The sequence below is a fragment of the Fusarium falciforme genome, chromosome 2 (assembly GCF_026873545.1).
Source record: "Fusarium falciforme chromosome 2, complete sequence".
Taxonomy (NCBI): Eukaryota; Fungi; Ascomycota; class Sordariomycetes; order Hypocreales; family Nectriaceae; genus Fusarium; species Fusarium falciforme.
This window is the reverse complement of record NC_070545.1, coordinates 1808154-1836060: the sequence shown is the minus strand read 5'-3', so window position 1 is coordinate 1836060 and position 27907 is coordinate 1808154. Positions and strand designations below refer to the sequence as shown.

Here is a 27907-nt window from a genome sequence, read left to right as displayed (position 1 = left end):
TTCGCGGCCCAACTTTCCAAGGCTCGCACTTGGCCCTCACCCGACGTGACGCTGCGGTTGCCATGCATGATCAGCCCCCCGACTCCAATCAGCTTTTGGGGGGTGCAATTGCTCGCGCAGCGTGGTCTCCGTTGAGTGGCCCGACTCCGTCATCGCGACTACCCTCGCCTGCCAGTGTGCTCCGACAGAGGAGCTAGTCTAGCCTCGGTCGTGTCGAGGCCCAACGCATACGTCTTTTCTGGGCCCTCCAAGTCCTCAGAGGCGCCTCAAAATGAGGCTAGGATATGATCGAGACGTTGGCGATGTCCATGCCCGCCTCGTGCGTCGCAGGCCCCTCCGCCCCGAGTCTCGCGATTGGTATGGGCCTGCTGACGTCGTGGACTACCCGATGCCCCATCGGACACGTATCGAGGAGATACAAAGGCCCAGCAGACGGACGCCCAGGGGCTATGCGAAGAGCTCCAGGAGCTTGGATGCGTACCCGCCAACCATGATGCCGCCACCGCACTTGACACGGGCTTCAACAGATGCTTATAAGCGACGCCCTCAGTTTTCCGTCTATGAAGCAGAAGACGATGACGATGACTCCGACGAACGATGGCCGCCCATGAAGCCCCGGGGCCGCTACTCCGAACGGGCCCGACCCCGCCAGCCGCTCCGAAAACCCAGAGAACCGACCCCGGAGTCAACACCTCCATCGGAGAGTGAAGAAGAGAGTGATAGCGAGGAGGAAGACGACGATGATGAGGAAGATGACAATGATGATGATGATAGCAACCAAATAGAAGTGGTGGTTGAAGAGGTGGATGACGACGACGACGACGATGATGACGATGATGAAGAAGAGGAGGAAGATCGCAGACCACGCCCGAAACACCGACACCATCGACACCACCGACAAGTGAGCCTTGAAGAATATGTTACTTCCTCAGATGAGAAAAGACGACGAAGGCGGCAGAGAGTACCCTCATCATCCACCTCTGACGAGATAGAAGTAACCTATGGTCGTCAAGCCTCCTCCGAAAGAGGCTCCCCCGACCGGAGACCTTCTTTGAGACGTGAGGTCAGCGATATGCCCAGGCACAGCTTCCCAGCGAGGTACACTAGTGTAATTGGGACTACTCGACCGCCTGTGTCTTCCAGGAGGTGAGTCGTGAACGCAGCCAAAATTGCAGGGCTCATACTAATCAAGACGCCAGGACAACAAAGGTTTATGAATCACGAGAGCTAGTTCGCGAAAGCCGCCCTCGCCGGACTGGTCCTATTCAGGTCATCAGGGAATCTAGGTCGTCTTCGCGGCGCCCTCCGAGCTTGGTGGGCAGCATGTTTGGAGACTCATCCCGAAATGCATCTCCAGACCGGCCTGCTAAACTGTGAGTGCCCTCTACATACTGCTTCTTTGTAAGCTCTAACAAGTTGTGCCTCCAGTCGTGATTGTAAAGGATGCCTGGACGAAGTTCCTGTATCGAGGTGTCCCAAGCTGGACTGCGGCCATCGCATGTGCCACAACTGCCTCAGGCGACGGTTCAAGCAGTCCATGACAGATCCTCAGCAGATGCCCCCGAGCTGCTGCCCCCCTGAGCCCATTGGCCTGGAATATGTCGACACGCTTTTCGATCCCAAGTTCAAGAAGATGTGGAACAAGAAGTATGTGGAATACTCGATTGGAAACCGACTTTATTGCCCCTCCAGGCGATGCGGGGAATGGATTCGCCCGGCAAATATCTATACCGACCGTGACACAGGGCGCAAGGCTGCCCGTTGCGATCATTGCAACACCAAGGTCTGTGTTGCTTGCAACGGCCGGTGGCATTTCTCTAGCAAGTGCCCTAGGGACGATGAAACGGTGAGGTTCCTCGATTACGCTAGAAGCGAAGGGCAGAGGAGATGCCACAAGTGTGGTGCTCATGCTGAGGTCAGAGACGGCGAGAATCACGCAGCATGGTAAGTCAATCCTAGATGACGTAGATGTATCTGCTAACACAAGAATAGCCGATGCGGTGCCAACTTCTGTATTGTATGCGGACAAAAGCCCAAGAGATGCGAATGTCCGTGGTTCAGCCCCGACAACCCAGATTCTGATCAAGTTGATACGGATGGCCCTGCCCTCGTACGCCGAGGCGACATTCAAGTCTTCCGCGAGGAGGCTCCAGCACCGCCAGAGGAGAGGCGGGTTTCTAGGCGAGCACGAGGATCGACCAAGCCTCGATCGCGGATATATGACGAAGAAGCTCTTATGCGAAAGCAGCAAGAACAACAAGAGGAGGAGCTAGCCCGTCGGTCGCAATACTACAGCAAGGAAGATGAGTACGACGCCATGGGAGACATCCCAGAGGAGGTTGGTGTTGGAAACCCACCGCCGGGGCACTTGATGGACAAGTACCGTGGCACCGGCCGTAGAGTAGTTGGTGCTCCGCCCTCCCCGAACCGGCCAGGGTTTGACAGGAACCCTCCTCCTGGAGAGTACTACTCCGGTAGTGACCATATGAGAGGGCCACCGATGGATAGACGACTGGCAGATCGATTCGCGGAACCCCGATACGGTCCAATGCCCCCGATGGAGCCCCCGGTTGGAATGATGCCGCCGGGCTTGATGCCACCACCGATCGGAATGCCGCCTCCGATCCGTGAGAGCATGTACGGCGGAGGCATGGGACCTGACCGGGTTATCGTGGAGCGAGATCCAAACTACGACGATAACGACTCGTACTACAGTCACAGCTCCCGCAGCCGCAAAAGCGGGCGGCGCAGCGAAACACCCAAATCCTCCGAGCTGGCCGGACTAAGCGGGCGCGGCACGGGCATGGGTCGAGTAGATGTGTGGAGGAAGTTTGTCGAGCCCGGAGATCCCGAGGGGGAGCTGACTACTGCAGCCGCGTCAGCGTGAACATTAGATGAGAAGTGCATGACGATTGATGAGGGATGGTGTTTTATTAACGGGTGTGAACAAGAAAGAAAGAAGGAGGTGGTTGAACGACAAAGATTGCTTGCATTATAGAGACTGGGTCATTCCCTCTGTCTGGGCTGGGTTTGAGTGGGATTTTGCATCTGGACTCGGATATGGGATAGGGCATTGGACAGAGGCCAACAGAACTAACATTCTACCTGGAGGACTACTGTGTACAGTAGCTACTGATGGCATGGCATTGGCATGGATGATATGGTATGGTATGGATGACATGACGATGGCAGGGGGGGGCTTTGGAATGGGCGGTCGTTTGATCCTAGTCTTTTTCAGCTTGTCATGATTAATGCGCTGTCATTTCGTATTTGCTTTTTGAAAAAATAGAGGTGCTTCTAGATGGTGCTTGTATTGATTTATATTGCTTTGTATGCTATCATGGATGCTTGAAGAGTGAGGTATTGCATCCATCTCATCAGACGTTCAAAGGGTCCAGTCGCGTGACAGGGATGACCTCAGCTTGAAGCTTGTTGAGAATAAGCCCAACAACAAAGATGCATCGGAGCAGCCCGCGACTCCCGCCCGGGCTCTCCATGCCCGCGGTACCGCGGGTTCTGGCTTTGTATCGCGTGCTGTGGCTTCAGTGAGCTCCAGCGGCCCGCGTGATCAGCCCAGGACTGCTCATGGCCTGGAAGCCCCTAAATCGAGAGACATGTCACTGGGGCCCCGCCATGATCGGGGGTTCCTGTATGCCATTGGCCGTGGCTGGCTTCCTCGACGTGGCCCCCGAAATTGAGGGCGACTGCTTTTGGCCGTTTTCTGGGAAGCTTGCCGTCATTGTACATTGCTCACAACGCTCTTTTACCCGTCCCGTCCACTCGGTGTCGGTCTCGCAAAAAGGCTCGTCCCTCATTCTCGTTGCTCTTCTCTTGTTTGGCCCCCCACCGACGTCGGGTCCTTCGGCCGGCCTGTTGCAAGACCCCGTCTGCCGTCATGATCGACGCCCCTCTTGTTGCCATCTCTCAAGCTCGTCTCCTTTACAACCGCCAATAATTACAGTACCAAGCAGATGTTATCCACGCCAGGCATGCCGACGTCAAAAGGCACCTTGTAGCCTCTCTCTTCTTCTCACCTTCTCCTTCGATCGACATCACCTACATACAGTGCCTGCCTACGCGTCACTCTCATCCGAAGCACCAAGGAACCGCCCCTGCCGTCCTACCCTCGCACCTGGGTACATTCGCCTGCTGCCTGTGCAGCGCCGCGCACCGCCGTCACGATGCTCCTCCTCCACCAGGTCGGCAGCCTCAAGACGGGCGAGGTCGTCCGCTACACGGTGACATACACCCCATCCCAGGATCGAATCCTCCCGTCCCCCGAGAAGCTCTACCTGCGCGTGCGCAACACTTCGGCCATTGCGCTCCGCGCCGCCTTCGTCCACGGACCCTACACCCTCTCCGCCGCCGCCTACCCCGCCGGCTTCAACCCCAACGAGAAGTTCGAACACCCTGAGCTCTATGGAGTCCCCGAATTTGAGCCCATGGTCAAGGCCGGTGGCTCGTGGGAGTGCGAGCTGATGGTCCCTGAGAATATTCGACAGAGCGCTGGTCTTGGAAGTCATGGGGGCTTTGGCAAGGGCCCCGCTCACGACGATGAGTGCGCCAGCTGGGTTATTGAGGTGTCGTCGCAGGTCCTCTTTTCGACCTCAGCAGCTGTGGGTTTCGAGGTGGTGCTTGCGCGGGACCACAAGTCTTTGAACCTCAGCAGCTCGAGCCCCGTTGTTAGCGGACAAACACAAGCGGCACAGCCAGGGAGGATTAGCGACCACCAGCAGAGCATAGGCTCCAAGGACGGACATCACCCTGCGCAACAGCGAGGCATCTTCTCTCGCGCGATACGGGTCAAGGTAGAGGATACGGCGACTCTGTGGAACACTCCTAAACTCCCAGAGTGGGAAGATCATAAACATGAACACTTGCAGCAACACCAAAGTCAAGACAAGCCCGCTGAGGGCGAGATCAAGACAGACGAACCGCCTCCAACGAAAAAACCAAAGCAAAAGAAGATTCACATGGTGATTCTGACACACGGCCTGCACAGCAACCTTGGCGCCGACATGCTCTTTATGAAGGAGAGCATTGACGCAGCTGTCAGGCAAGCCAAGATCGATGCCAAGGCACGGCGGGCCCGGGAGCGAGCCGCCAGAGGTCGAAATGGGGAAGCTGGCGCCGAATCAGAATGCGCCGATACAAAAGGCATGGACAAGACGGAGGGCGATGAGGATTCCGACGACGACGAAGAGGTGATTGTGCGTGGCTATTCGGGCAACGCCACCAAGACTGAGCGCGGGATCAAGTATCTCGGGAAGAGGCTTGCTAGATATGTTCTCTCCATGACATTCCCGGATCAGCCCTTCCTGCCGTCAGGAAAGGGGGCGACCGATACCATAGTCCATACCCTCAAGGGGGACAAGGACGAGTCGGATTTGAAACCAGCACATAAACACAGCACAATTCAGCTCGACAAGGACGGGGCGCACCTTCACAAGGCAGAGAGGTCTTATAAAATCACCAGCATCAGCTTTATTTCACACTCTCTAGGTGGACTCGTACAAACCTACGCCATCGCATACATACAGAAGCACTCACCTCAATTCTTCGATCTCATCAAGCCCATCAACTTTATCGCCCTGGCTACACCGTTTTTAGGACTCAGCAACGAAAACCCCCTATACGTCAAGTTTGCTCTTGATTTTGGCCTCGTGGGCAGGACGGGGAAGGACCTTGGCCTGACATGGCGGGCGCCGACGCTCGCGCGGAGCGGATGGGGGGCCATCGTGGGTAACTTGGGAGAGACAGCTCATAAGAAGGTCTATGGAGAGTCGCAGCCCGAGTCAAAGCCCCTGCTGAGGATTCTACCGACTGGTCCTGCTCACACAGCGCTGAAGAAGTTCCGCAATCGGACTGTCTACTCGAATGTGGTCAACGATGGCATCGTGCCCCTTCGCACGAGTTGCCTCTTGTTCCTAGACTGGCAAGGACTCGAACGAGTTGAAAAAGCTCGACGAGATGCTGGCTTGATCGAGACGGTTGTGGGATTCGGATGGGCCGAGTTGACAGGTTCCAACCTTGCAGTCTCTCGCCAGAGGCAATTGGCGTTGGGAGATCGTCAAGCTGACTCGGGCTCAACGACGCCCCGTGAAACTCATGAGAACATGCACGAGGTTCCGCAACCGCCCAGCACGGCCATGATGGAGGATGACAGAGCGAGTCTACGGTCTGTGCCTACACCTTTTGACGATGTCCCGTCCGACTCGGCCGATTCGAACAGTAGCGGGCCTTTGGCAGGATTCTTCAACTTTTTCAAGAGCAATGAACCGCCCAAGACTCCCACCGTATCTCAGAAACAGAAAAAGATCTTCCGACGAAGTCAAACAATCAACTTTGATGAGCTCGGAGACACATCTACTGGCGAATCAACCCAAACTTTGAACAAGCCATCGAGAGTGACATCTGGACACGAAGGCGAAGAGGGCATGACGGCTCCGCCGAGGACGACCATCTTTGAGTCCGCTGGGGATCTCCTCAACCCCAAGATGCCAGACGTTGAGTATCTCATTGACCCTTCCAAGCGGCCGCGCACCATCTTCCACGACCGTGTCTATCATCCCTCTGACATCCCTGGGCCACCACTAAAGAAACGCCCAGCGACGTTGGTTAGGAGAAAGACTGGTCAGCGCTCAAACTCGTCGCGGGCGGGCTCAATAAGCAGTACCAGCTCATCCCCTTATACATCGATGAACCACGAGGATACGATGCAGTCAGCCAAGGACTATGACGACACGGCAAACACAAACCCCGACAAAGAACCGCAAGAAATCATCGATACCTCGGCCATGCGCGTGGAGGAAAAGATTGCCAGGGCTTACCACAGAGATCTGTCCTGGAGAAAGGTCCTTGTCAAGGTGGAACCCGACGCGCACAACAATGTCTTTGTGCGACGCATGTTTGCCAATGCATACGGCTGGCCTGTCGTCAAGCACATGGTTGACGCGCACTTTAGCGACTCTGCTGCGTCACGCCTCCGCGATGAAGACGAGAGCAGTCGCGAAAGAGCACGCGACATGAACCAGCCCCCGGATGAGCACGGAGGTGAGATCAAGAATAGTCGAGATAACCTTGCCGGCATCTCCCGGACGGCGAGCGAGACCCGGGAGGCCCTCGACGAGGTGCCAGACTTGCCCAAGGCACCACACTCGCGAGGCAGCGACGCTTCAGCGGCCCAACGACCTTCGCGATCGGATCGAGAGGACTCGGCCACATGGAGTGAGCGGGACTGGGTCGACAGCGATTGTGATAGCGATCTCGACTTTGGAGGAGACCCGCGTGACCTGCCGCCTCTGTCGCCGGTTCAGCAGGACAAGGGCAAGGAGGCGCAGAGGCGGAGCTCAAGCCCACTGTCAGCCGGGTGGAACTGGGCGGAGAAGATTGTGGGCAAGGGGGCGACATCACGGGCGAAGAGTCCCGTGCATGAGAGCGGGCGGAGCTGAAGGGCGCCAATATTGGGGATTTTTAAGATGAGGATTTTGGCAGAAGGGAGCAACAGTGTATAAAGGATAGAAGGCATCCATTGGCGGCGTAATGAGCGGTTCTTTGGCGCATCACGGGTTGAATAAAAGGCGATAACTCCAGAAATGTGCGGGCGGCGAGAGGTTCCAGGTCTGCATGCACGAACAGACAGGCCCATGTAGGTCTTGGATGGAGGAAGACGCCGACGATGAGATGTCTCAGGCACAGAGCCGTATTCTCGGATTCAAAGACAGGCTCCATTTTGAAGACATTCCGGAGAAAAGGGGTCAGGCTAAGAGGCAAGTGCGTTTAGTCTGTGGGACTTTTGGGGGTAGTCTCCCTGCATATCAAGTCTGTGACGGCTTCAAGAGATGTTGAAACCCGATCGAGATGGGCGTCGTTTGAGTCTGGGCATTGCAGATTCATATTGGGTGTTGTTCAAAGCTGGGAGAGTGTGGTGTTTGGCCAACTCAACAGCTTGGTGGTGGTGAGCTAAGAAGGTATACCGTACCCGAACGAGTTTCGGTCATGAGTGAGAACCAGCAATAAACTGAACAAGTCAACTACCTAACTAACTTGACAGTTGCAACTGATCCAAGCAAAAATGAATCAATATGATTCATCAAGTGAGAAGCAAAAGAATACAAAAACGTCAAAAAGAAGGTACAACAGCGGAATCAAACCGCCTGAGTTGGACGAACAGGGAATCGAACCCTGGACCACTCCCAGATGATTCGGACAGAATATGCTAAGGGAGTATTATACCACTAAACCATTCGCCCGAGGGGATTGTTGTACACCTGAGGGATTTTAGACACTATGTTTGGTGGGTTTACTCAAAGGTGGGAAGAGGTTCTTGTATGTGGTGGGGCTGATGTGAATCGAGTGCCGAGATCGAGGTGCACAAGGTTGCAGAGCAAATCTCTTGGCTAGTGAAGACCAAGCTTTTAGAAGAGAAGATGATGAAAGAGTCGAGATTGGATGGGTTTTTGTATAGAGTCATTGACGTCGATGGATGAAATGGGAACAATACAACCTCCCCCGCTGTGCCTTGAGGGGAGGTACTTTTGACCGCATCTCTCTCTCCCTCTTCTTGCACGTGCTGTAAAGAGCATCGAACCTTCCCCAACCATGACGACCATGTGCGTCACTCCGGGGGCCTCCAAGGTCAGAGCTTCAAAGCGAGCTAAACTCCATCCAAGGCAGCACAAAAAAAAAGAACCGACTCGTCCACCGACCGGTTCTAGTTCTGCATCGTCGTCAGCTTCGCCACAACTCTAGATTTTTCCCATCAAGGGTTCTTGTTCTGTTGGGTCTTTCGCCTCACTATTTAAATAGGTACTTGTTTGTCTGTCGTGCCCATTGTCGCTTCTTCCGTCGTTGTCGCCTTGCGCCTCCCCGCCGACTACTCACTCCTCCCACCGCGCGCGCCCGCCACCCCGCCAGCTTGAATATCTCGTCTATGATCGTCATGCTGCGATAAATCTCTGACGACTTTGCTGCGCCTCCCAGCTGGAACCTCTTTCTCTCCCTCTGAAGCCCACCGCGAGAAATACCACCCGACGCATCCACCGAACGCTTAGCCACATTCCCAATATCCCAACCTCGTCGTTGTCGTCGTCGTCGTCGCATACGGTGTGCGCCCAGGCAGCACCCACCCACACCGAGCCATGAGGCTGTTCCTCCTCCCGCTCTCAACGCGGAGGACGCTCCTGTACGCCAAGCGCGGCCACATCAACAAGCACGACCACGGCTATGTCGACAGGGCCGCTGATTTTGCCGCCAAGAAGTGGGCTGAGTGGGAGAAGATGGAGTCTGGCTGGAAGCGCAAGGTGGTCGACTACGGTAACCACGCCTTTCGGCGCATCCCCTACGAGGAATGGGGTCTCAAATCGGTCCCGCCCCTGACGTCCCGCCGCCGCGCCGAAGAGCTCGAGGACCGCAAGAAGGTTGAGGTCGTCTTCCCATGGTCGGTGATACCGCCTAACAATGCATTGGGTATCCTCAAGACTCTGGCTACGGAGCGGCAGGCGTTGCATCGCAAGCGCCTCATATGGTGCTGTATCGGCATGCCAATCACGATTCCATTCGCATTGGTGCCTGTGTAAGTGTCAATGCCCATGTCTTTCTTGTAACATGAGAGCTGACATTTCTAGAATCCCCAACCTCCCCTTCTTCTACCTCGTTTACAGAGCCTGGTCACATTACAGAGCCATTGCGGGCGGAAAGCACATACAATGGCTTATTGAGAACGAATTGGTCTACTCGGTGCCATCAAGGACGCTTGATGATCTTTATGCGCTTCACGCACCGCCCGCCGAGGAGCCAGATAACAAGGAGCGCACTCTCCTAACGCAGAAGGAGGTTCAGACCTTTTCAAAAACCCTCGACATGCCCGCACTCGAGGTCGAACTCGAAAGGGCCATATGGCAGGTTGAGCAGTCACTCAAAGACCCGTCCGACAAGGGCCCCAACAAGGAGGAGGCAGCCGGCACAGCCTCCGAGAAACCAGGCTCCACCACTCCGGTGGAGGAGAAGAGCAAGAAGAAAGATGAATGAGTCAAAGACATGTACGCCTTGGACGATGTATGATAAAGAGTAATTGGCACGGCCTTTTTGGGGGGTGGGGTTCATGGTTTTTGGAGAAGCAAATGGGTTGTATAGATGGCGGCTTGAAAACAAAAACAGGCGTAGTACGCGGGTATATCCTATAGAAAACTCTCCCAACACCAAAGCAGAAGAAAGCGGAGCAACAATCGCAAATCCCTAATCCATCAATATCACAGTCACGGTCCTCGTCGCCTCCCAATCTCAGTCATAAAGGCCCCGCCTGCCGCAGCATGTCGCGGACCTTGAGGGCCGGCAGCACGCCCATGAGACCCATGGCCAGCAACATCCGCCTTGTCTTGAGGCATGACAGGTCTGGTAGTCGAAGACCGCTGGCGATGCGGTGGGCGTCTGAGAGGGAGAAGCTCATGCGGAGCGGGGGATAACAGTTCTAAAACGATAACGTCTCAGCATGTGTACCGCAATATCGTTCATTATATCGAAACTCACCTTTCCCTTGGACCCCTTTGCTAAGGCAGCAGCCGCTGCACTCTCGTACTGAGCAACTTGGGCACTCAGCACATGTCCTCTCCACGCCTCGGCAGCCTTGACCCGGAGCAGCCGTTGAGTAAGAGTGTGTGATGCCGGGTGATTCCTCCGAGCAGCCCGGTTGCGTCTCCGGCGCACAATGCGTCCGGGGCCGTAGTTGTTCTCGGGTCCATGGTTCGTGGGGTTGAGGGGGGAGGGAATGACGGGTGCGTACGACGACGCATCGCGGTAGGCAAAGGCAGCCATGACTAGTATTCTTTCTTCTCTTCTGCTGGAACGAAGGAGGAGGATTGAAGCTCACGAGGGAGAATGTGAGTGGAATCGATGAATGGAATTATTTTTCTCGAGGAGTTGATTTGTTTGAGGGAGAGTGAGAGAGTGAGAGGGATGAAGCAATTCTCCAGAACCAGGAGCAGACCAGTCCTCTTTATTCAATTCCTCTGGACCCCAAGAATCGGATCACAAGCCATGTAATAAAAGAGACAAGAAAAAAAAGCCCTCTAGGGGCTGGAGACACCCATCCATCAGGTAAAACATTGTGGTCTGGATCCGAGGAATGTTGACAATCGCGTATAAGTCGCGAACCCCTCTCAGCCGCGACACATACACACACACACATACATCATCGATCCCACCCTCATGATCCATCATCAGCTCTTCGGTGCTTCTAGTCAGGTACGCCAGGGGTTCCCGACGACTCAGATCATCTGTGTGTTTTGAATGTATGCACGTCAATAAACCAAAAAAAGCAAAAAAGGAGTGAAGAAACAGAGAGGGAGCAAAAGATGGAGTGGGGGAGAGCCAAGATTGTGACGAGACAGCGTAAAGTTCAGAGAGGAGAGTCGCCGCGGCGAGACATTTGCTCCATGGTCAGTGGGTAAATGAATAGAGCCCCCAATGGTTCGCATGGAGCCATCGGGTTCTCCCTCCCTTGAGTACGGCGGGCCTACCTTAGGTACCTAATAATCGCCTATACTATTGGCTTCTCCCTCTCCACATTGTCTCCTCTATGGGCTAATATCTCTTGTTCTGCCCTGCCCTTCCCTTTGTCACAAGAGACATTGTCATGGAGCTGACAATGGAGCGATTGCGGGACGCGATCCGAGCGAACAAAGGTCAATTACACGACGCGGCGAGACTCCCCGCCGTCTAAATGGAAGTCTGGGTTCGCGAGGCGAGCTAGGTTATTAAAAAGAACCTCAAGGGCATCATCCATCAGTGACTGTATCTAAGCGAGTGACCAAGCCGTCTCCAACGCCGACCCTTTGATTATTGTATTATTACCCAACGTGATGGATGCAAAGTTGTATCTGTGTAAGAACAGGGATCCAAGACGGATTCAAAAAAGAGGTGAAGTAAACGACCGTCTTGTCTATTACGAGATAAAGGTTGCTTCGGTGAAGATGGTGCCCTCCTCGACGATCTCCTGGTCGCCGATCTTGAGCTTCAAGGGAAGCTTCGGGTGGTACTATACGGCCGAGTCAGCAAGGGGCATGGGACATTATCGGCTGATGCGGAAATTAATTAACAAACCTGATAGATGTAGGGCTTGGTTCCAGCAGCCGCTGCAACAATCGTCTTGACGAAGCCAGGCACCTCGGCCATGACATCGACGCGGTCAACGCGCTCTTCCAAAGGTCCCTCGGAGGACGCCTCGACGGCCTTGCCGTCCTTGTCCGTGCCCGACCAGGTGTACTTGGCATGGCTCGGCTCCGGCCAGTCATTCTCCGAGTCGTTCTTAACCTGGGTGTGAGTGGCCGTGTTCTTGGAGCCTCCAATGAGGATCTCGCCGTCCTTGGCGATGCCGCCGACGTTGACGAGCGTGGAGCCGTAAGAGGGCGTGCTGGTGAACTCCATCATGACAGCCGAGTAGGTGGGGCCCTGGAAGTTGACAAAGTTCCACCGGCTGGCGGCGTGGTGAGGCTTCATGCCCTGGAGGGCGTAGACGTAGAAGCCGCGGCCCTTGAAATCAATGGGGCCCTCGTCGGTGGTGATGGTGCCCTCGGCCACGCACCGCGGCCAGAAGACGTGTCGCATGGAGCCCCATGGGTTCTCGAGGTCAGTGCCATACAGAGTCTTTCCGGTGGCGCCGGCCTGGAAGCCGGGAGAGGTGCGGGTGAGCTTGAGGTTGACGATGGCCCGCTCGTCGTTCATGCTCTTGATGGTGTAAAAGGTGCCATCCTCGGACAGCTCGACAGCGAGGTCATCGGCGTAGAAGCTCGCCATGTCCTCGCTAAAGTCATGGTTGGTGAGGGGTGTCGAGCACCAGAGGATGGGCTTGGAGCGGTCGGGGTAAAAGATTTTGCAGTTGAACTGGCAGGTTGTGCGGATGCCGCTTTGGTTTCCATGTTAGCCTGTATGTCCAGTGGAAGCGGGCACGGCGCACATACGCAACATTGCTGTAGATGACCTGGAGAAGAGCGATGTAGCCGTTCTCGCCAAAGATGTAGATGGTCTGAGTCTCGACCGAAGTCGAGTCCATGGCCTGCCACTTCAGGTCTTCACGCTTGGCTTCGGTGAAGGGCGTCTTCTCGGTCTCGACGGCGACCGACTTGATGGCCTCGGGGCCATAGATGGGCTCCTGGGTACCGGCGACATTGGCCAGCCTAGAGCGAGGGTTCAGTCGTCAGTTTTTTTTTTTGCTGCTTTTTGAGGTCAAGACAAAGGCAGCTGAGCTGGGCCAGGGTCCAAGCCAAGGTGGGGTTGGATGGGTGAGGCGTTTCTTACTGCTGCTTGGCCCAGTTGAACATGATGAAGGTATTCTCGCACGGCACTGGATATTTGGAGCAATAGGGGAGTAGAGGACAAGATACTCGACGGGTTCGGCGGAGAAAGGATGTGATGATGGGTCGAGAAATGCTGGGGGAGGTCCCAATTAAGAGTCTTGAATCGATGGGGATGTCACTTACTCTCACACCGCTGGGGGCATGGTACCTACAGCCTTAGGTTTCTTTGTGGCTTGACTTGATGCAACCTTGGAGGGGTCAATCATGGAGTGAGGGCCGAGCGGAGTGTGGCTGGAGACGTGGGGCCCTCAGCCATAATGACGTGTGTGAGGTGAGAAAACGCGTATTCGAGACGCGTTTTTTCTTACTCGGATCTGAAGGTGCTGGTGAGGTTGACGACGAGACATACGTTTCCGGCATTGTTTTCCCTACCTCCAGCCCAGGCAGACGCGGAGAGATTATGCGCCACACTTTGCTCTCGGCCTGGTGGACTTGGATTAGCAGTAGTCACTCCGTGCCTTCCGGAATTTGCGGGAGGCCTCGTGGACTCAGCAACGGCCGGTCCCTCAGAGGTAATCTCAGCCATGCCCAATTACATGGTGCTTGTCACCTTACCCTAGAGACGCCGAGTCGCCCGAGCAGATCCGGTCAAGAAAAGGCGAATAGGGGCGCTGGGAAAGTGGTACAGGCAGGCATCGTCGGGGCTCGGCTGTTTGATGCTTGTTTCTTATTTGAACTTCGACGTTACGTCACAATAGACCCGAGCCTCCATGGCCGTGGGAGTGTGAAATTAGTCGCAGCAATGACCAGATCATGCATTCTGGATGCACTCATCTTCCACTCCCCCGAGGCCGCTTACACGCCAACAACCAGTTTGATGGCTTCTACTAATTACCGAGCGTCACCACAAGAAGCGCACAGCATCAGGTCATTCTGAAAATTACCAAAAAGGGGCCAGCCAAAGGAGGGAGGCCAGATCAACGAAATCACTCGCTGCGGATCCCCATCACGGGGGCAGAAAGAGATTTGGGCTCGGCCAGCTGGCGGCCCCCCCGGGAAATTGTTAGCCTGTCTGGAAGGCCTCGACGAGGAACCAGGGACTAATAAGTAAACCCCACAGGCTGACGGGAGATGGCGATCAAGAATCCTCGTCGATCGGTGAATTTTTGTTTCTCGGCGCGTCCCTGAAGACAGGACGATGTGATCTCGGAGCGCGTGATCTATGATGGTAGCTCTTACACGAACACCAAGACAAGACGGTTTGCCAGATCCGGCATTACCTAGGAATACGAATACTCCCGACTCGCTGGACGGACACTTACCGTACCCAGGTTGTAGGTAGCCGGTCAGTCAGTCAGTCAAGCTCACAGGCCACATTGCGGAGGGGACAGTAATAATTGCTTGTGTAACGGCCAGCTGTCCAATCAGCAAGTCCCTAAACCTTCTAAGGCTCTTGCTGCAGCCAAAAAAAAAAAAGTCTGCAACTCTATTGCTCGCTCGGCGTGTCGGCCCTTTAATACTAACATTCATTCACTGAGACTTGGTCGCTGATCAGTGCGCGCGCGCCGCCGTCTCTCAGCTTAGGGGCCCCGGGGAATGTTGATTTTCCAGATCACGCTTGCTTTCTTCTTCAGCTTTCTCATCTCATCGCATCAAATCATTCATTCAACGCGACATCGCTCCGCCTCGCTTCGTCGACACTGCACACCCCCTGTTGGCGCCGACCATCACTTTGCCTCTCTGTTTTGCAGGACGTAGCCTATTCCCCGGCTTATTCGCGTCCACTCGCTGTCTCTCAAGCTCCGTCCCTGACGCCCGCGCGGCCGCAGTTGATCAATCTTATCAGCGCGCGGCTACATCTTGATCGATAACGCACTTATCCAGACTACGTATCTCGCAGCAAGCTGCTCTGCAGTGGGGGCGCCAGGTACATATCCGAACCATGGAACCCACGGGCATGACGACCTCAGCGTCAATGGAGGATGAGCTGCCACAGACGACAACAACTCAACAAGATCACGACCCCAACGGTGCACCACCAGGTCTTGCAGACATTGCAGCAATCTGCGCAGCTTCGGAGAAACTAAGGTACGGGATTATGTCTCTCTGGATGTGATCATGTCGCGATTGTCACACAAAGCCCAAGCTCAACTTCAAGCGACTCGAACCCTTGGCCGTTTACTATCCGGCTGACCTAGCACTTACTAACACTCATTCACAGAACATTGTGTGAGCCATATCCATCACTTGGGATGTCTCCTAGCGCACCGCACACTGCAGCACCACCAGCCGCATCGCCAGCTGTTGCATCTCCAGCAGTCGCGCCGCCCACCGCCACATCGCATGCCGCGACGAGTGGGGGTTCCGGTAGTAACCTGGTGAGTCCAGATTGATTTCTTATGTCATCATCTTATCAGTCCGTTCCCGAGATCACACTCCTGGGCCTCCTTCACGACCATCGACCCACGGTTTCCATGTCACCTGGACCGCAAACTTGTTACACAAGGGAGCGAGCGCCGAGTGCCCATGCTCCGTGGTGTCCTGGGGTGGCCCACTGCTGTTCACCGTCTTATCGCGGCCGATTGATATGGTCACGTGAATCGGCATATCCTTGATGGCACTAAGCCTATCATGGGGTCGAGTGGGGCTCTCCTGTGGGCTTATCAAGCCAGTTACGTTGCAGCCAAAGAATTTTACTCCATCCTCTTATCGTGGTCGAGATAATAATCATCGCCCTCCCTCCCGCTTCGCCTTGGACTTCATCTTCAACAACCGGCGTCATGATGGCAACTAACGGATCAACGCAGCCAACCTGCCAAAACTGCAGCACTTCGACCACGCCGTTATGGCGCCGCGACGAATTTGGCTCTGTCTTGTGCAATGCCTGCGGTCTATTCCTCAAGCTCCACGGCCGCCCTAGGCCAATCTCTCTAAAGACGGACGTTATCAAGAGCCGCAATCGCGTCAAGACGATGCGCCCGGACTTGGCGAATAAAAAAAAGGTGTGTTTGTTCGCACCCGACACAATACCCCTTACTGATCCTGTCTGGCAACAGCAACAACAACAGCTACAACAGCAACAGCAGCAGCAGCAACAGCAGCAAGCCCAGAACTTCGTCTCCACTGACCCCAACGGTGTTGACATTACCGGGCAAACTGCTGCCGCCGCGGCGCATGCTGCTCAGGCCGCCCGACGAACATCACAAAAGTCAGCCAATGGGCATGATGGATCCGACTCTCCGATCTCGCGCACCGGAACCCCCTCGATGTATTCGCATAGCCTCTCTTCCTTCATGGTCGAAGACCCGTACCAGACTGGCTACGTCGCTACAGGGGAAGGTCGAGCTACATCCCCCCTAAATGGCGACCGCAAGATGGAGGCCCCACAGACCCATGAACAGCTTATCGCTCACAACTCGAGCTTGAAGACTCGAGTCAGCGAACTTGAGGTTATCATTGAGCTTTTCCGAGGTCGCCTGAGCCAGCTGGAGCAGCAAGAGGCCGTTGCGCGAAGTGGTCAACAAGTCGCAGGCGCAGAACAGACCCAGCTGCGTTCTCAACTTGAAGCCACTAGAGAAAGTGAAGCGCAATTGCGCGCGCAACTCGAGGACAGCCACAGAAGAGAAAACAGCTTGAAGCGACGACTGGATGACCTCGAACTTGAGCTTAAGGCAGCCCAAGATGCCAGAGAGGCTCTGGAAGAGCGCCCAGCCAAGAAACCCCGCATTGCCGAAGTACAGATCAAGGATGAGGTTGCCGCGGGCATTGAGGCTGCTGCTGAGGCCCTGCTGGCCGCCGAGGCGGTTAAGCCAACCGAGCCCACCGCTACGGAACCCGCTCCTGCTCCTGCTGTTGAAGCTCCTGAAGCGCCTGTGGTATCCCAAGCACCCGAAGTAGCTCAGCCTTCAGAAACAGCCGAGGTCCCCGCCGCGACTGAGACAGCAGATAGTCCTGTCGCGCCTGAAGCCACCGAAGCCACCGCAACTGCTGAAGCCACTGAAACTTCGGAGAGCAAAGAAGTGACCAAGGCGCCAGAAGACATCGAGATTCCTGACGCGCCCGCCGCATCAGAGGTATCCGCGCCAGAGGAATCTGCCCCTGAGATTACCGAAGGAGTGGAAGCAACTGAGCCTGCAATCGCAGCAACAGCATGATAAGAGTGACGTTGCACATCATCTTGACCCTCAGCATGTCGCACGCAGCTGACGCTGGAACGTCGAATTCGGTTCCACTGTCATTGTATCAATACCTGTGTCGGCGGCGCATCAATGCTACTAGCCTCACAAGATGCGACGGCGACGACGGATGATATAATATTTCCGCATCGTTTACTCTTATTGCTTTATACCCCTGTTCAAGAGGCGTCGGGCGCGCTCACTTTGTTTTCATGTTATACCTCGGAAGGGCAGTGGTAGCGAGGAATCTGGCGTTGAGGCCAACTGTTTTGATTGTGCGAGACACTTGGGGAACACACATGGTTTTTAATGGGACGACGATGATCTCAAGTTTGCTGGATCCTTTTTCAATCGATTGACTGATGGGTTACCAACTACGTAGTACGGGCGACTTGGGAACATGTCGCGCCTGGTCGAAGGCATCATGGAGTTGAGGCTTACTGGCTTCCTCTGGAGTCTGTGTACGGTTGGGGATTTGAGAAGTGCGCACATCGACCTAGGCTACGAAAAGTTACGCTGCTTGCGAAATGATACAAAATATTCGATCTTGTTAACATTTGGATTTTGATCGTATTTGTTATGTTGATGTATGGAATCTATGTCTAGGTACTCACTCTGCAACTAGGTGTTTGAACAAAGTATATAATTATTACATAATCAGTCCATGTTGCTCTCACTCGCTGCTTGAATGCGCACATGGGTACTCATCCAATGCGTTCTTCTTCCCTTTAGCGTCCGGAATTCGCTAGACGTGCAAATGGTTTGCATCCATGTTGGCTCCCGTTTGCTATGATGGTGTTGGTGGTTGCTTGCATATTGAGGTCACGTGCTGCTCTTGAGCAGATCGGCCTCCCGTCTGCCTGAATCTTAGGTAGGCTTTAGGGTGTGATATGATAGCTCTCTCCCCTCCAACGGCATCTCGAGCTCGCCACCTCTCTCTTTGTTATTCTGGAAAACAAGGCACTCCAGAATTAAATACCTACATACTTTTCGCATTGGTGTTTATTACTCTGAGCTCTTTCTATAATCGCCTTTTTTCCTTTACCGAGCTCTTTCTTTTCTTTGAGACGCATTTGCTCGCACAGACCATTTCGCGCCGGTCGACTGCAGATCAATCAAGCTTCTTATCGACAACATCTCTCGATAATGCCTCCCACCGCGGCGACTCGCGGGGGCCCTGGCTTGAGAAAGGTGAATCCTTTGAATCCTCTGGTGCGCAGAGGTATCGCTCACAAGCCTGGAATGGGCCGGGCGCCGGGCGGGAAGACCCTACCCGGGACGAAGAGACACCGGTGAGACTTCACACAAGACATCGACATTGCTCAAGTTATATGCTAATGATTTCACCATAGAAAGGTCCTGGCGGACAGTGTATTTGGAATCAGTAAGTATAATCTCACTTGTTTATGCATGAACGTGTTGCTAACACTGTACAGCCAAACCTGCCATCCGGTGAGCTTGACTGCTGCTGACTACTAACCTTTGGTCTTCTGTCCAGGAACTGCAGATTACTGACTAGAGACCTCAGACGACTTGCGCGCCGGGGTGGTGTGAAGCGCATCTCTGCCGATATTTATGATGAATCGAGGAAAGTTTTGAAAAGCTTCCTCACGAACGTCAGTACATAGCCATCTGCCCTAGCTGCTCCCACACTGACACTCAAACAGGTGATTCGCGATTGCATCATCTACGTCGAGTACAGGAACGCGAAAACTGTCACTATTAGTGACGTATGTTGATCCAAGCGACGCCCATGTTGGAACTCTGCTGATCTGGCGACTAGGTTATTCACAGCCTGAAACGGATCGGCCGTCCGATTTATGGGTTCGACCCAGACACGGCGGAGAACAAGGCAAAGAGGCGCGACGCTCACCAACCTCTTCGATACCGCTAAGGGGGTTCATCGTGCCCGGGCTTGTAGTAAGCCATCATGTACATGACATGAGACGACGGAAAGGGCGGGGAGTTTACCGGCGTACGGGGGGACAAAACTGTTTCTGTCATTTGGAATTCTGTCTGTCAAATCTTGCGGGCGTGTTTGGCTTTGAGATGGACAAAAGCGAGGTTGGGCATAACGACTTCTGGGGGTTAATTTTTGACATTGAAGAACCAAGGGAAGGAAATTGGTATTCTGTTTGAGTTGATATCAGAGATTGTTATTAGCACCAGGTCCATCACGCATGACATGACCCAATGAATTATGAGCTTCTTCTTTAACGAAAGAAATAGGTATGGGGTATCTCAAGTGACAGTACAAGTAGGTATCCAAAAAAAATATAGCAAGCAAGCGAGCTCCCGCCATTACGTGCTTCCTCTTCCCCTGGCGTATAAGCCTCCATCTGGTATCACCTCCGTATGGTATAACCTCCAGTCTGGTATCGCCTCCACCTGGTTGGTGGTCTAGTTTCCTCGAGTCTCTGTCATGACCCTTCTTCTAGTGGTATCTGTATGCAGTTTGTTTGTTGATTAAAGCCGCGTCTTTCCCTCGATAATGTCGTCTCCTGGACTTGATATCACTCCATCATCACCGGTTTCATTCTCCATCTCTTCCTCATCATCGTCTCACATAGGTCGCCTTTTCTCGATGATGAATTCGTTGTTTAGGACCTTTCGTGTCCCCGTCATGTTGTTGTTGTTGTTGTTGTTGTTGTTGTTGTTGTTTCGTGCCATGGCCGCATTTACCTTCTCCTCTTGGACATGTCCCAGTCGGCCAGAACTCCGTCCAGAGCCTTGGTGGCCCGCACCTCGTCCCTACGGAAGGGCGCGTTGAAGATACCAGGGAGAAGCATGGCGCTGTTGGCGTGCTCCTGGGCGAAACCGATCTCGGCGTCCTTGCCGCAACGCTCCTTGGTCACGCGAACGGCCTCATGGAGGAGGTCCTTGCCAACACCCTTTCCACGGTAGTGGAGGTTGGTAGTCCACGCGCGGATGACACCCTTTCCACCACGGAGGGAGAGAGATCGTCTGCGCCTGTGGCCAGAGGTCGGGTTGGGTTCGAGACGTAGGACGAGCGTTCCGATGATGTCGTCGTTGAGGCGGGCAGCAAGCAGGGTATCCTCCTCACCATCGTCGGCCCGCAGCCAATTCCAGCGCAGTCGTTCAGCCAGGGAGATGTAGCCACTGGCTAGGTATCGGATCCCCATGAGGTAACTCATGATGACACCGCAGGAGATAGTCATACCAAGGCCGGGGTCAAGACGAGAGACGCCACCGAGGTGGTAAATGGCAGCGAGGGCAGTAGACAGACCCGCGAGGCATAGTGGGTGGAAGACGAGGTTCAACGAGGCTCGCTGACGCATCTGGGCGATGGAATCGGCCACCAGGCGAAGACCCTCGATCTTGTCCTGAGGCTTGTCGAGAACCTCGAGGGACAGTGGTTCAATGTCATCGTCGTCATCGAAGCCGCAGAAGGGACCACTGGCGGCAAGCGGCGAGGGCGATGGTGGGACATAGGAGGAGAACGGGACTGAAGGACCGAGCTGTGGAGAGTTGGTCGCTGAGGTCATGGCCGAGTGAAGGACGAGATTGGCGCGGAGGAATGTGAAGAAGGCTGCGGGCCGAAGTGTTAGCCATGGTGGCTTTGGCTGCAAATGTGTCTCGTCGAGGCCATTTCCAAAATGGTGAAGCGGAAGACCAAGCTCCAAGACAAACGTTGTTTCAAGCTATCCACCAATGCCATTTCTGATACCGTCTGCCTCCAAAGGACACCATTGCGAGCTTCAAGGCAAGGTCTGACTGTGACTCAAGCTCATCGCTTGAGCTCGTCGTCCAGGTTGACCTTGACCTTGAAACTCATGACAGGGGTGGCCTTGACGGTGGTGGCCGAGGTAACGAAGTGACAGGGGACCGAGACAAGCGAAAAAACTCGGGCCCAAGAAGACAAGGGTCCAACCGCAGCCAAGACGAGTAAGAAAAGAAAAGAAATACGACAACAATAGGCAGAAGGGAAGTTGGGGAGAAACTCACCAGCACTCGTCTTGAGAACGGGGACAGCACCGACTCGGTCTGCCATGGTGCTTGGGTGGCAGGTCCTCAGGTCGAGCTCTCTGATAGCAATATGGTGAGGACCCTCCATGGTTGTGTAGGTGGCCATGATGGCTGTGGGTGGGTAAGGTAGGTATTAAAGAGACAGAAAGAGAACAAATATAAGGGAGAGATAATAGAGTAGAGCAAGGAAGGAAACCAGCCTCCAAGAACAAGTGTGTAGGTAGACTGGACAAGAAACAAGAGATGGTGCAAGAAGAACAAGATGGGTATCCTTAATAGTAATAGTATGTGTGTATGGTAATGTCAAGAGATGAAGTGAGAGAGAGGAGGGAGAGCAGGAAGAAGTAGGGGTGGAATCTGGGGATCAAGAAGAAATTTCAAAGTTTTGGATCTCGAGGCATTGGTCGTCAGCTCTTTGTTCTGGGCGACCCGACGCTCTGGTGGCCGTAGCGCCCTTTGCCCTTTGGCCTCTCAAATGTAACACACTCTGCATTAGAATCCTTGCATCTTTTGCGGCGCTGACACGGCCTTGCGAGCCCGGATCCCTGGGCTGGGAGGGTCTTCCTTGTCCCTTGTCTCTCTCCCAACCTCTGACGGCGACTGAGATTGTCGTCCAGGTAGTGCCAAGCCTAGCACGTATGCGGTTTGCTCCTATGTGGTGGTTGCGTGACAGTCGACGCTATTCTGTGAGCGATATCGTCGACGTGCTGCCCGCGCGGCATGGTCGTCCTCCTGTGCAGCAGTAGCTTGACTTTGGCACGTCACGTCAACTCGCCCTCCTCCTCATCCTCCCCTCGACCTCCTCTTCTCTGGCTCTTATCTCGATCCCCTCCTCCAATCATGCTTCATAGTCCACAGCTGCGAGCGTCCAAAAAGACCGCAAGCAGCAGCCCCCCAGCCCGTTTCCCCGCCGCCAGCAGAAGTATCATCAGCCAACTTCATCATGGTCTCGCAGGGGCTTGCTTGAGAGGGTCAAGCCCCTCCAAACTCCACCCCTTCTACCCAGCAACAAAGAAAGAGAAGCGGGGAGCCGAGCCAACAAGCAAGCCAGAAAGGCGTTAGCTCACCGTTGGCGTAGCCCATTAAAACCCGTGGCGTTGGTCGCGCCGTTCCCCTCCACCCTCGTCCGCCCGCTCAGCTCATCAATTGTCGTCCAGAGCACGCGAGCCCGGTACCTCAGCGTCGGGTTCACCTGGGCTCGAGATAAAAGCCCTCACCTTGCCCGGGGCAACTTGATATCGCAGCCGGGCCAAGAGATGTGCTTCCCTCAGGTGTGAGTGGGCTCCTGGCCTGCGCTGGAGGGACTAATCGTCGCTGGCAACCCTCACGTCGGTAGCTTGGGCAATCGTGTGATAACGCGCATGAGCCGTCGCGCGAACGCCTAATTGTCCAGACGCCACAAGATGCCCGCCATCCCGCTACATCGATACCGCTCGTTGCACTAACGTCAACTTCCCTAGCACGTAGCTGTCGCTGCCGTCGCTAGATCGTCAGGGGGCCTTTGGGGATCAGACAACCCAGCCCAGGCAGATGTGAAGCCTGTCTGTTGGGACGAGAGTCTGGACCCGCGACGACGGGTGTGTCTCCTCATGCCACTAACCGTAGCGGCACAACCGTCTTTGACGCCATATCTCTTTCATGCAGCAGTCAGTCCAATAGTTTGGTCCTCGACGCGTACGTAGTAACCTGACTCTGGGTACAGCGCCCCCATGAACATCAAAGGTTGAGTCGAACCAGGGCAAACCAACACTGGGCGCCATCAGGAATGGATGGACGAGTGAATGCAGCAAGAGGTCGACCAAGAACGGATATGGCCTCCCCCATGGATCCAGCTCCACTGCTGACGTATCAAGCATATCCCCGACTGGCCCAGCTTCGTTAAACGCGCCGCCCGCTTGACATTGACACTGACTGGGGACCCCTTGGATCAAGGCCGTGGCCCTTGGCCCAACCGACTGTGTGGGGGACCGGTCGAGAATTGAATTTCTTGCGCCCAACCACAAATGCTTGGTTACCAACGGTAACAAGATCGTGCGGGATAGTTCCAACGCCTCGTTGCATTTAGCCACCAGCCATTGCCTGTAAATGACCGTCGTCTCGCAACTTGCCGCCATCTTCATCTCCGTCACCTCCGTTTTCGTGGGGAGCGTCTCTGATCCTGAGAATTCCGTCGCATCCTCGATCCCCTCCCCGGCCGCTGCAGCGAGAGATGTAGGATGTAGGTAGTATAGGATGCCTGTGCTCGACCATCGTTTCCCCGTCAATGCGGGCCCGCGCTTCAGGAATGCCAAGAGACGCTCATGAAACGCTCGACGACGAAACTCGAATGGAGCACGGGGCACGGAACACGAAACACTTCATGTCCGTCGTTACGTTTGACCACCGGCGATCTGTCCCCAAGTTGGTTATGCCCGCCAGCAACGTCGTTGCTGAAGCCGCCGTCACCACTGCACGGATGGACCCTGGGTTTTCGGCATGTGGGAGATCGGGTGCGTCGAGCAAGGTACGTAAGAGAGTAGGCGGCCCGAGGTAATTCTTGTTTGCTAGACGAAGCTGCTGTCTGTGCCTTGTCGATTATGTCTTCTGTGGTCAAGGGTTTAATGGGTATCGTTAAATCGTCAAACATTGAACGAATCGGATTCAGAGGTAGGAAAGCACCTTCAAGGTTCAGTGCCCAACACACAAAAAGTCACATGTCATGGCCATCATGTACATTTGATCGTGATCTGGAAGGAGCCCTACACGATGGATGCAGGCACACAGCTCCTGCCTTTATTGGAAGCACAATATTATAACGACAACAACAACCCTTGTCCAATATTTCATCGCCAGGCGTCACCTTCCATCATCTCCAATCAGACGGGATATTACAGATACCTTCAAGTCCATCCATCTCGAGCATCCAGACATGAACATCCGTAACCAAAAGAGCTCCAATTCTACTCTCTACCTCCTCAGTCGATGTCCAAGCACCATTCCAACAAAGGCGAGAACTCGGTATGCTGTTCCGATTGCAACCAAGACGCCAATGTTCATCCACTTTCGATCCAACTCGAATCCAGTCTCCCGCGCAGCAATGTCAACCTTGTAGAGATAGGCGAACGGTGCCACGAGCTGCCCAAAGTATATCTCCGCAAGCCAAGTGGCCGGGGATGCTCGCCAGAGCCACTCCATGTGCCAGTCCTTGACTGACGACAGGGGTGGTGCTGATCCAGACAGGATACCAGTGATGAGTGCAATCATGGTTGCAAACAGCGGCGCATCTTCTCTGCGGACGACCATGCTCACGATACTGGCAAGGCCATAGATGCAGTAAAAGTACAGTAGGTTGGTAAGGAACGCGAGACCCCAATCGATGATAGGCACTGACAGTATGAATAAGGGTGTCGTGAAATGGAGGCATCCGAGAGCCATTCGAGGCAAGACAGAAATCACCTTGGCAATGAAATACGCAAATCGGGAGTGTCCTGCTTCAGCTTCCCGTCTGTACAGCAGTGTCTCCTCCGAAAAGAGCTTGACTCCAGGGGCAGCCGCAACGAGACCAACAGCAATGGCGATGAGGAGGGCAAACTGCGGCGCAGAGATGAAATCGATGGCCGTCGACAAGACCTCATAGGGTTCGTGGAAGATTCCAACAAACATGATGCCGTTCTTGGGGTTGTTGGCAAGTCCTAGCAAGGCTCCGGCGAGCACCGCAAGTCCCATCTCAGCGAAGAAGGCCCCCTTGGTGCGGTATTGTTGAACCATGGCACGGCAAAGGCAGAGCCATGCTTGCTTGACAAATGGAGCGCCACGTTTCTTGAGGGCCTGACGCATGCCCGTATCACCCAGCATGGTCGATCGGATACTCCTGCGCTCGAAATCCTCGGCTGTTTTGGCCTTCCGCGATGCTGACCAGTTGGAGATGAGGGCCTCCTTGGAGACATCACCTTTGGCATTGTATTCTCGACCGTTTCCGGTGATAATATCAGTAATCACATCGGCGTGATTGCTGTGTTCGGGGAAATGGAAGCCCATGCCCTCAAAGTATGCCTGGGCCTCGGGCTGGGGCCCTTCATAGATGGTCTGTCCGTTTCCGAGTAAGATGAGGTTGTCGAATAGCTCAAAGATCTCGGTTCGGGGCTGGTGGATAATGACGATGATGGAGATACCGAGCTTCGCAATCGCCTTGAGCGTGCGCATGATGGAAGATGCAGCAGTGGCATCGAGACCACTGGTTGGCTCATCAAGGAAGATGGCCATGGGCGCAGCCGCCAGCTCCATGCCTATGCTCACTCGCTTTCTCTGTCCACCGCTAATGACGGGCTTACCTACACTGCCGACTCGAGAATCGCGCACATGCGACAGCTCCAAGCAGTCGATGACAGACTCGACATGAGCTTCGATCTCGGCCTTTTTCCATGTTCGAGGAAGCCGGATGCGTGCCGAGTGGACAATGTTTTCGTAAACGCTCAACTCGGGCAGTACGATATCGTCTTGGGGCACATAACCCGTCAACTTCTTGTAACGCTTCATCTTGCCTGGGGTATTGTTGACGGCAACGATACCACCAGTGTTACTGGTTTTACCCATCAACACGTTGACGAATGTCGACTTGCCGGCTCCCGATCCACCCATGACAGCCACGAGCTGTCCTTGCTCGATGGACCCAGTGACGTTCTGGAGAACTGGTTTGACCGCCTTCTTAGGGTGGAAGCTGAGGTCGGAGTACCTGAAGGAAAGGCCAAAGTTTGTCGCCTCGGCTGCTCTGCGCATCGAATCAACAAAGGCCTTGAGCTGCGGCGAGGCCTCGGCTTCCTTGTGCTGTTGATCAGAGCTATCGGTGCTGTCCCGTGCCAGAGCGGCCTCGAAGCCATGGCCAGGGCGACCCTCTCGGTGTGGCATATCGTAAGGCGAGTAGGGCGCATAGGGGCTGTATGAGAGGTTCATGGGTGCCATTTCATTGTCTTGCCCCTCAGGCAGTTCCTTGTATCCAGTGATGGTGGCCCTGACAGCCCTCATGGTCTTGTGCCTCTTCAGGGTGCCCGCATGCGCCTTGGAGGTTGAGTGCCACCGCTGCCGAAAAATCAAGAAGAACATGCCAATGACAAGGAGGACATCGATAATGATCAATACCACCAGAGGAACCATGAAGCGCTCGAACGATGACCCCTCGGGACAGAGGCTGCCGGAAGCGCAAGGCGTCGGCCTGGAAGCACCAGGTTGACAGTATGAGCCCTTTGGGCATCGAATCTTCTTCTTGCCTTCGTCTTCAAGAGGACAGTAGTAGCCCTGCTGGCAAACGATTGGCTCAAAAGGACCCATGCCTATGTTCTCGCCTTTGTAGTGGCAGGTCATTTGCGAAAGTCGTCCGACCGTGCACATCTCATTGGGAGGGCATGATTGGGGGAGTGAGTTGATAGTGTTGTTCATGCCTGGACTGGTTGGAACTCGTTTTCACATGGCTGAGGCTCAGCAACGGGGACTCACAAAGAAAACCTTCTTTACAGCCATCCTTGGTCCAAGACTCGACGGACTGTAGTTGCAATGGCAAGGCGCCAGGTCTCCAGCACGGTGCTGCATCTAGGGGCAGCTGGTCATTCAGCAGCTGTTGGTAAGAGCGATAGAAGCTGGTCGAGAAGCTGGACTGATTCTTGCCGGTGCAGTCTCGGTCGTAGACACTGAGCCTCTTGTTGTCTTCCAATGGCTTCAGTGTCCGGGTTCGAGTGTCCCATGTCAGCTGTTCGCTGGTCTTGGGAGGGTTCGATGCGTCGTAGATGGGCAGATCATCGATGCTTCCCTTGCCGTTCTTGGACTTGAACCATTTTCCTGTTGTCGCGTTGTACACGACCTGGGTCTGGTTTCCGATGCATTGCCAGGCAGCCTCGTCACGCTCGAATCTCCATCCGTCTCCGGTGAGTTGATCGGCGCCGGGCAGAGGTCGCAATGCGCAGAGACAGGCCGTTGTGTCGAGGAAGGATGGTCCTTCTGGCCTCACGATTGGGAGGAATGGCTGCTGCGGCACCTTGGCCGGGTCAATGCCCCAACGCTCGAGCGCCATTGTGTTGCGCCTGGAGGGTGATGCTGGTTTCCCTCTGGGGAAGAAGAGTGTCGTTGGTGTGAGAATGCGCTCACGAGATGAGTGATGGTCAACGGCAGTTCAACTCCCTCGCATCTCGGCAGACCTGGCAGCGCGTGGGATACGTCTTTATACGTGTTGGCAATTCCGCAAGGACTGCCTCAATCGGAAGAAAAACAACAATGGGGACACAGGGAATGAGCCTGAGAGTATGAAGGATCATCCAGCCAAGATGCGCTGCTGAGGCTATGGGATGGGGCCATTGGGGCTCCGTCGCTGGCACAGCGCAGTGCTTGTGAGATTTTAGTGCCCGCGAATTCGCAGGGTCACAGAAGGCGAAGCTATTTCCAGCCAGCGGTCAACAATTGCAATTCCTCCGAACGTGGTAGATGCCC

General features: G+C 54.7%; 9 protein-coding genes across 9 annotated transcripts; 5 read left to right on the top strand and 4 right to left on the bottom strand.

Moving 5' to 3' along the window:
- Nucleotides 1-271: 271 nt before the first annotated feature.
- On the top strand, nt 272-2887 carry NCS54_00253000 (Hypothetical protein; the record flags this gene model as incomplete). The annotated part of the gene is made up of 4 exons (XM_053148127.1): nt 272-1146; nt 1200-1373; nt 1429-1944; nt 1993-2887. The coding sequence occupies 4 exons, from the start codon at nt 272-274 to the stop codon at nt 2885-2887; spliced, it is 2460 nt and encodes an 819-aa protein (XP_053004102.1).
- A 746-nt stretch (nt 2888-3633) lies between these two features.
- On the top strand, nt 3634-7451 carry NCS54_00252900 (Hypothetical protein; the record flags this gene model as incomplete). Its single annotated transcript, XM_053148126.1, has 2 exons — nt 3634-3716; nt 4067-7451. 2 exons carry the CDS (start codon nt 3634-3636, stop codon nt 7449-7451), a joined length of 3468 nt encoding a protein of 1155 aa, XP_053004101.1.
- A 1689-nt stretch (nt 7452-9140) lies between these two features.
- On the top strand, nt 9141-10029 carry NCS54_00252800 (Hypothetical protein; the record flags this gene model as incomplete). The annotated part of the gene is made up of 2 exons (XM_053148125.1): nt 9141-9574; nt 9627-10029. The coding sequence occupies 2 exons, from the start codon at nt 9141-9143 to the stop codon at nt 10027-10029; spliced, it is 837 nt and encodes a 278-aa protein (XP_053004100.1).
- Nucleotides 10030-10285: 256 nt separating this feature from the next.
- NCS54_00252700 (Hypothetical protein) lies at nt 10286-10812 on the bottom strand (the record flags this gene model as incomplete). The annotated part of the gene is made up of 2 exons (XM_053148124.1): nt 10286-10468; nt 10528-10812. The coding sequence occupies 2 exons, from the start codon at nt 10810-10812 to the stop codon at nt 10286-10288; spliced, it is 468 nt and encodes a 155-aa protein (XP_053004099.1).
- A 1129-nt stretch (nt 10813-11941) lies between these two features.
- NCS54_00252600 (Survival factor 1) lies at nt 11942-13316 on the bottom strand (the record flags this gene model as incomplete). Its single annotated transcript, XM_053148123.1, has 4 exons — nt 11942-12034; nt 12100-12901; nt 12957-13172; nt 13294-13316. The coding sequence occupies 4 exons, from the start codon at nt 13314-13316 to the stop codon at nt 11942-11944; spliced, it is 1134 nt and encodes a 377-aa protein (XP_053004098.1).
- Nucleotides 13317-15234: 1918 nt separating this feature from the next.
- Nucleotides 15235-17446, top strand: NCS54_00252500 (GATA-type domain-containing protein; the record flags this gene model as incomplete). The annotated part of the gene is made up of 4 exons (XM_053148122.1): nt 15235-15380; nt 15514-15670; nt 16100-16294; nt 16349-17446. 4 exons carry the CDS (start codon nt 15235-15237, stop codon nt 17444-17446), a joined length of 1596 nt encoding a protein of 531 aa, XP_053004097.1.
- A 1167-nt stretch (nt 17447-18613) lies between these two features.
- NCS54_00252400 (Histone H4) lies at nt 18614-19361 on the top strand (the record flags this gene model as incomplete). The annotated part of the gene is made up of 6 exons (XM_053148121.1): nt 18614-18759; nt 18820-18851; nt 18904-18919; nt 18996-19083; nt 19135-19197; nt 19251-19361. 6 exons carry the CDS (start codon nt 18614-18616, stop codon nt 19359-19361), a joined length of 456 nt encoding a protein of 151 aa, XP_053004096.1.
- A 784-nt stretch (nt 19362-20145) lies between these two features.
- NCS54_00252300 (N-acetyltransferase domain-containing protein) lies at nt 20146-21560 on the bottom strand (the record flags this gene model as incomplete). The annotated part of the gene is made up of 2 exons (XM_053148120.1): nt 20146-21017; nt 21434-21560. The coding sequence occupies 2 exons, from the start codon at nt 21558-21560 to the stop codon at nt 20146-20148; spliced, it is 999 nt and encodes a 332-aa protein (XP_053004095.1).
- A 2840-nt stretch (nt 21561-24400) lies between these two features.
- NCS54_00252200 (Hypothetical protein) lies at nt 24401-27494 on the bottom strand (the record flags this gene model as incomplete). The annotated part of the gene is made up of 2 exons (XM_053148119.1): nt 24401-26868; nt 26924-27494. The coding sequence occupies 2 exons, from the start codon at nt 27492-27494 to the stop codon at nt 24401-24403; spliced, it is 3039 nt and encodes a 1012-aa protein (XP_053004094.1).
- Between the last annotated feature and the right edge of the window lie 413 nt (nt 27495-27907).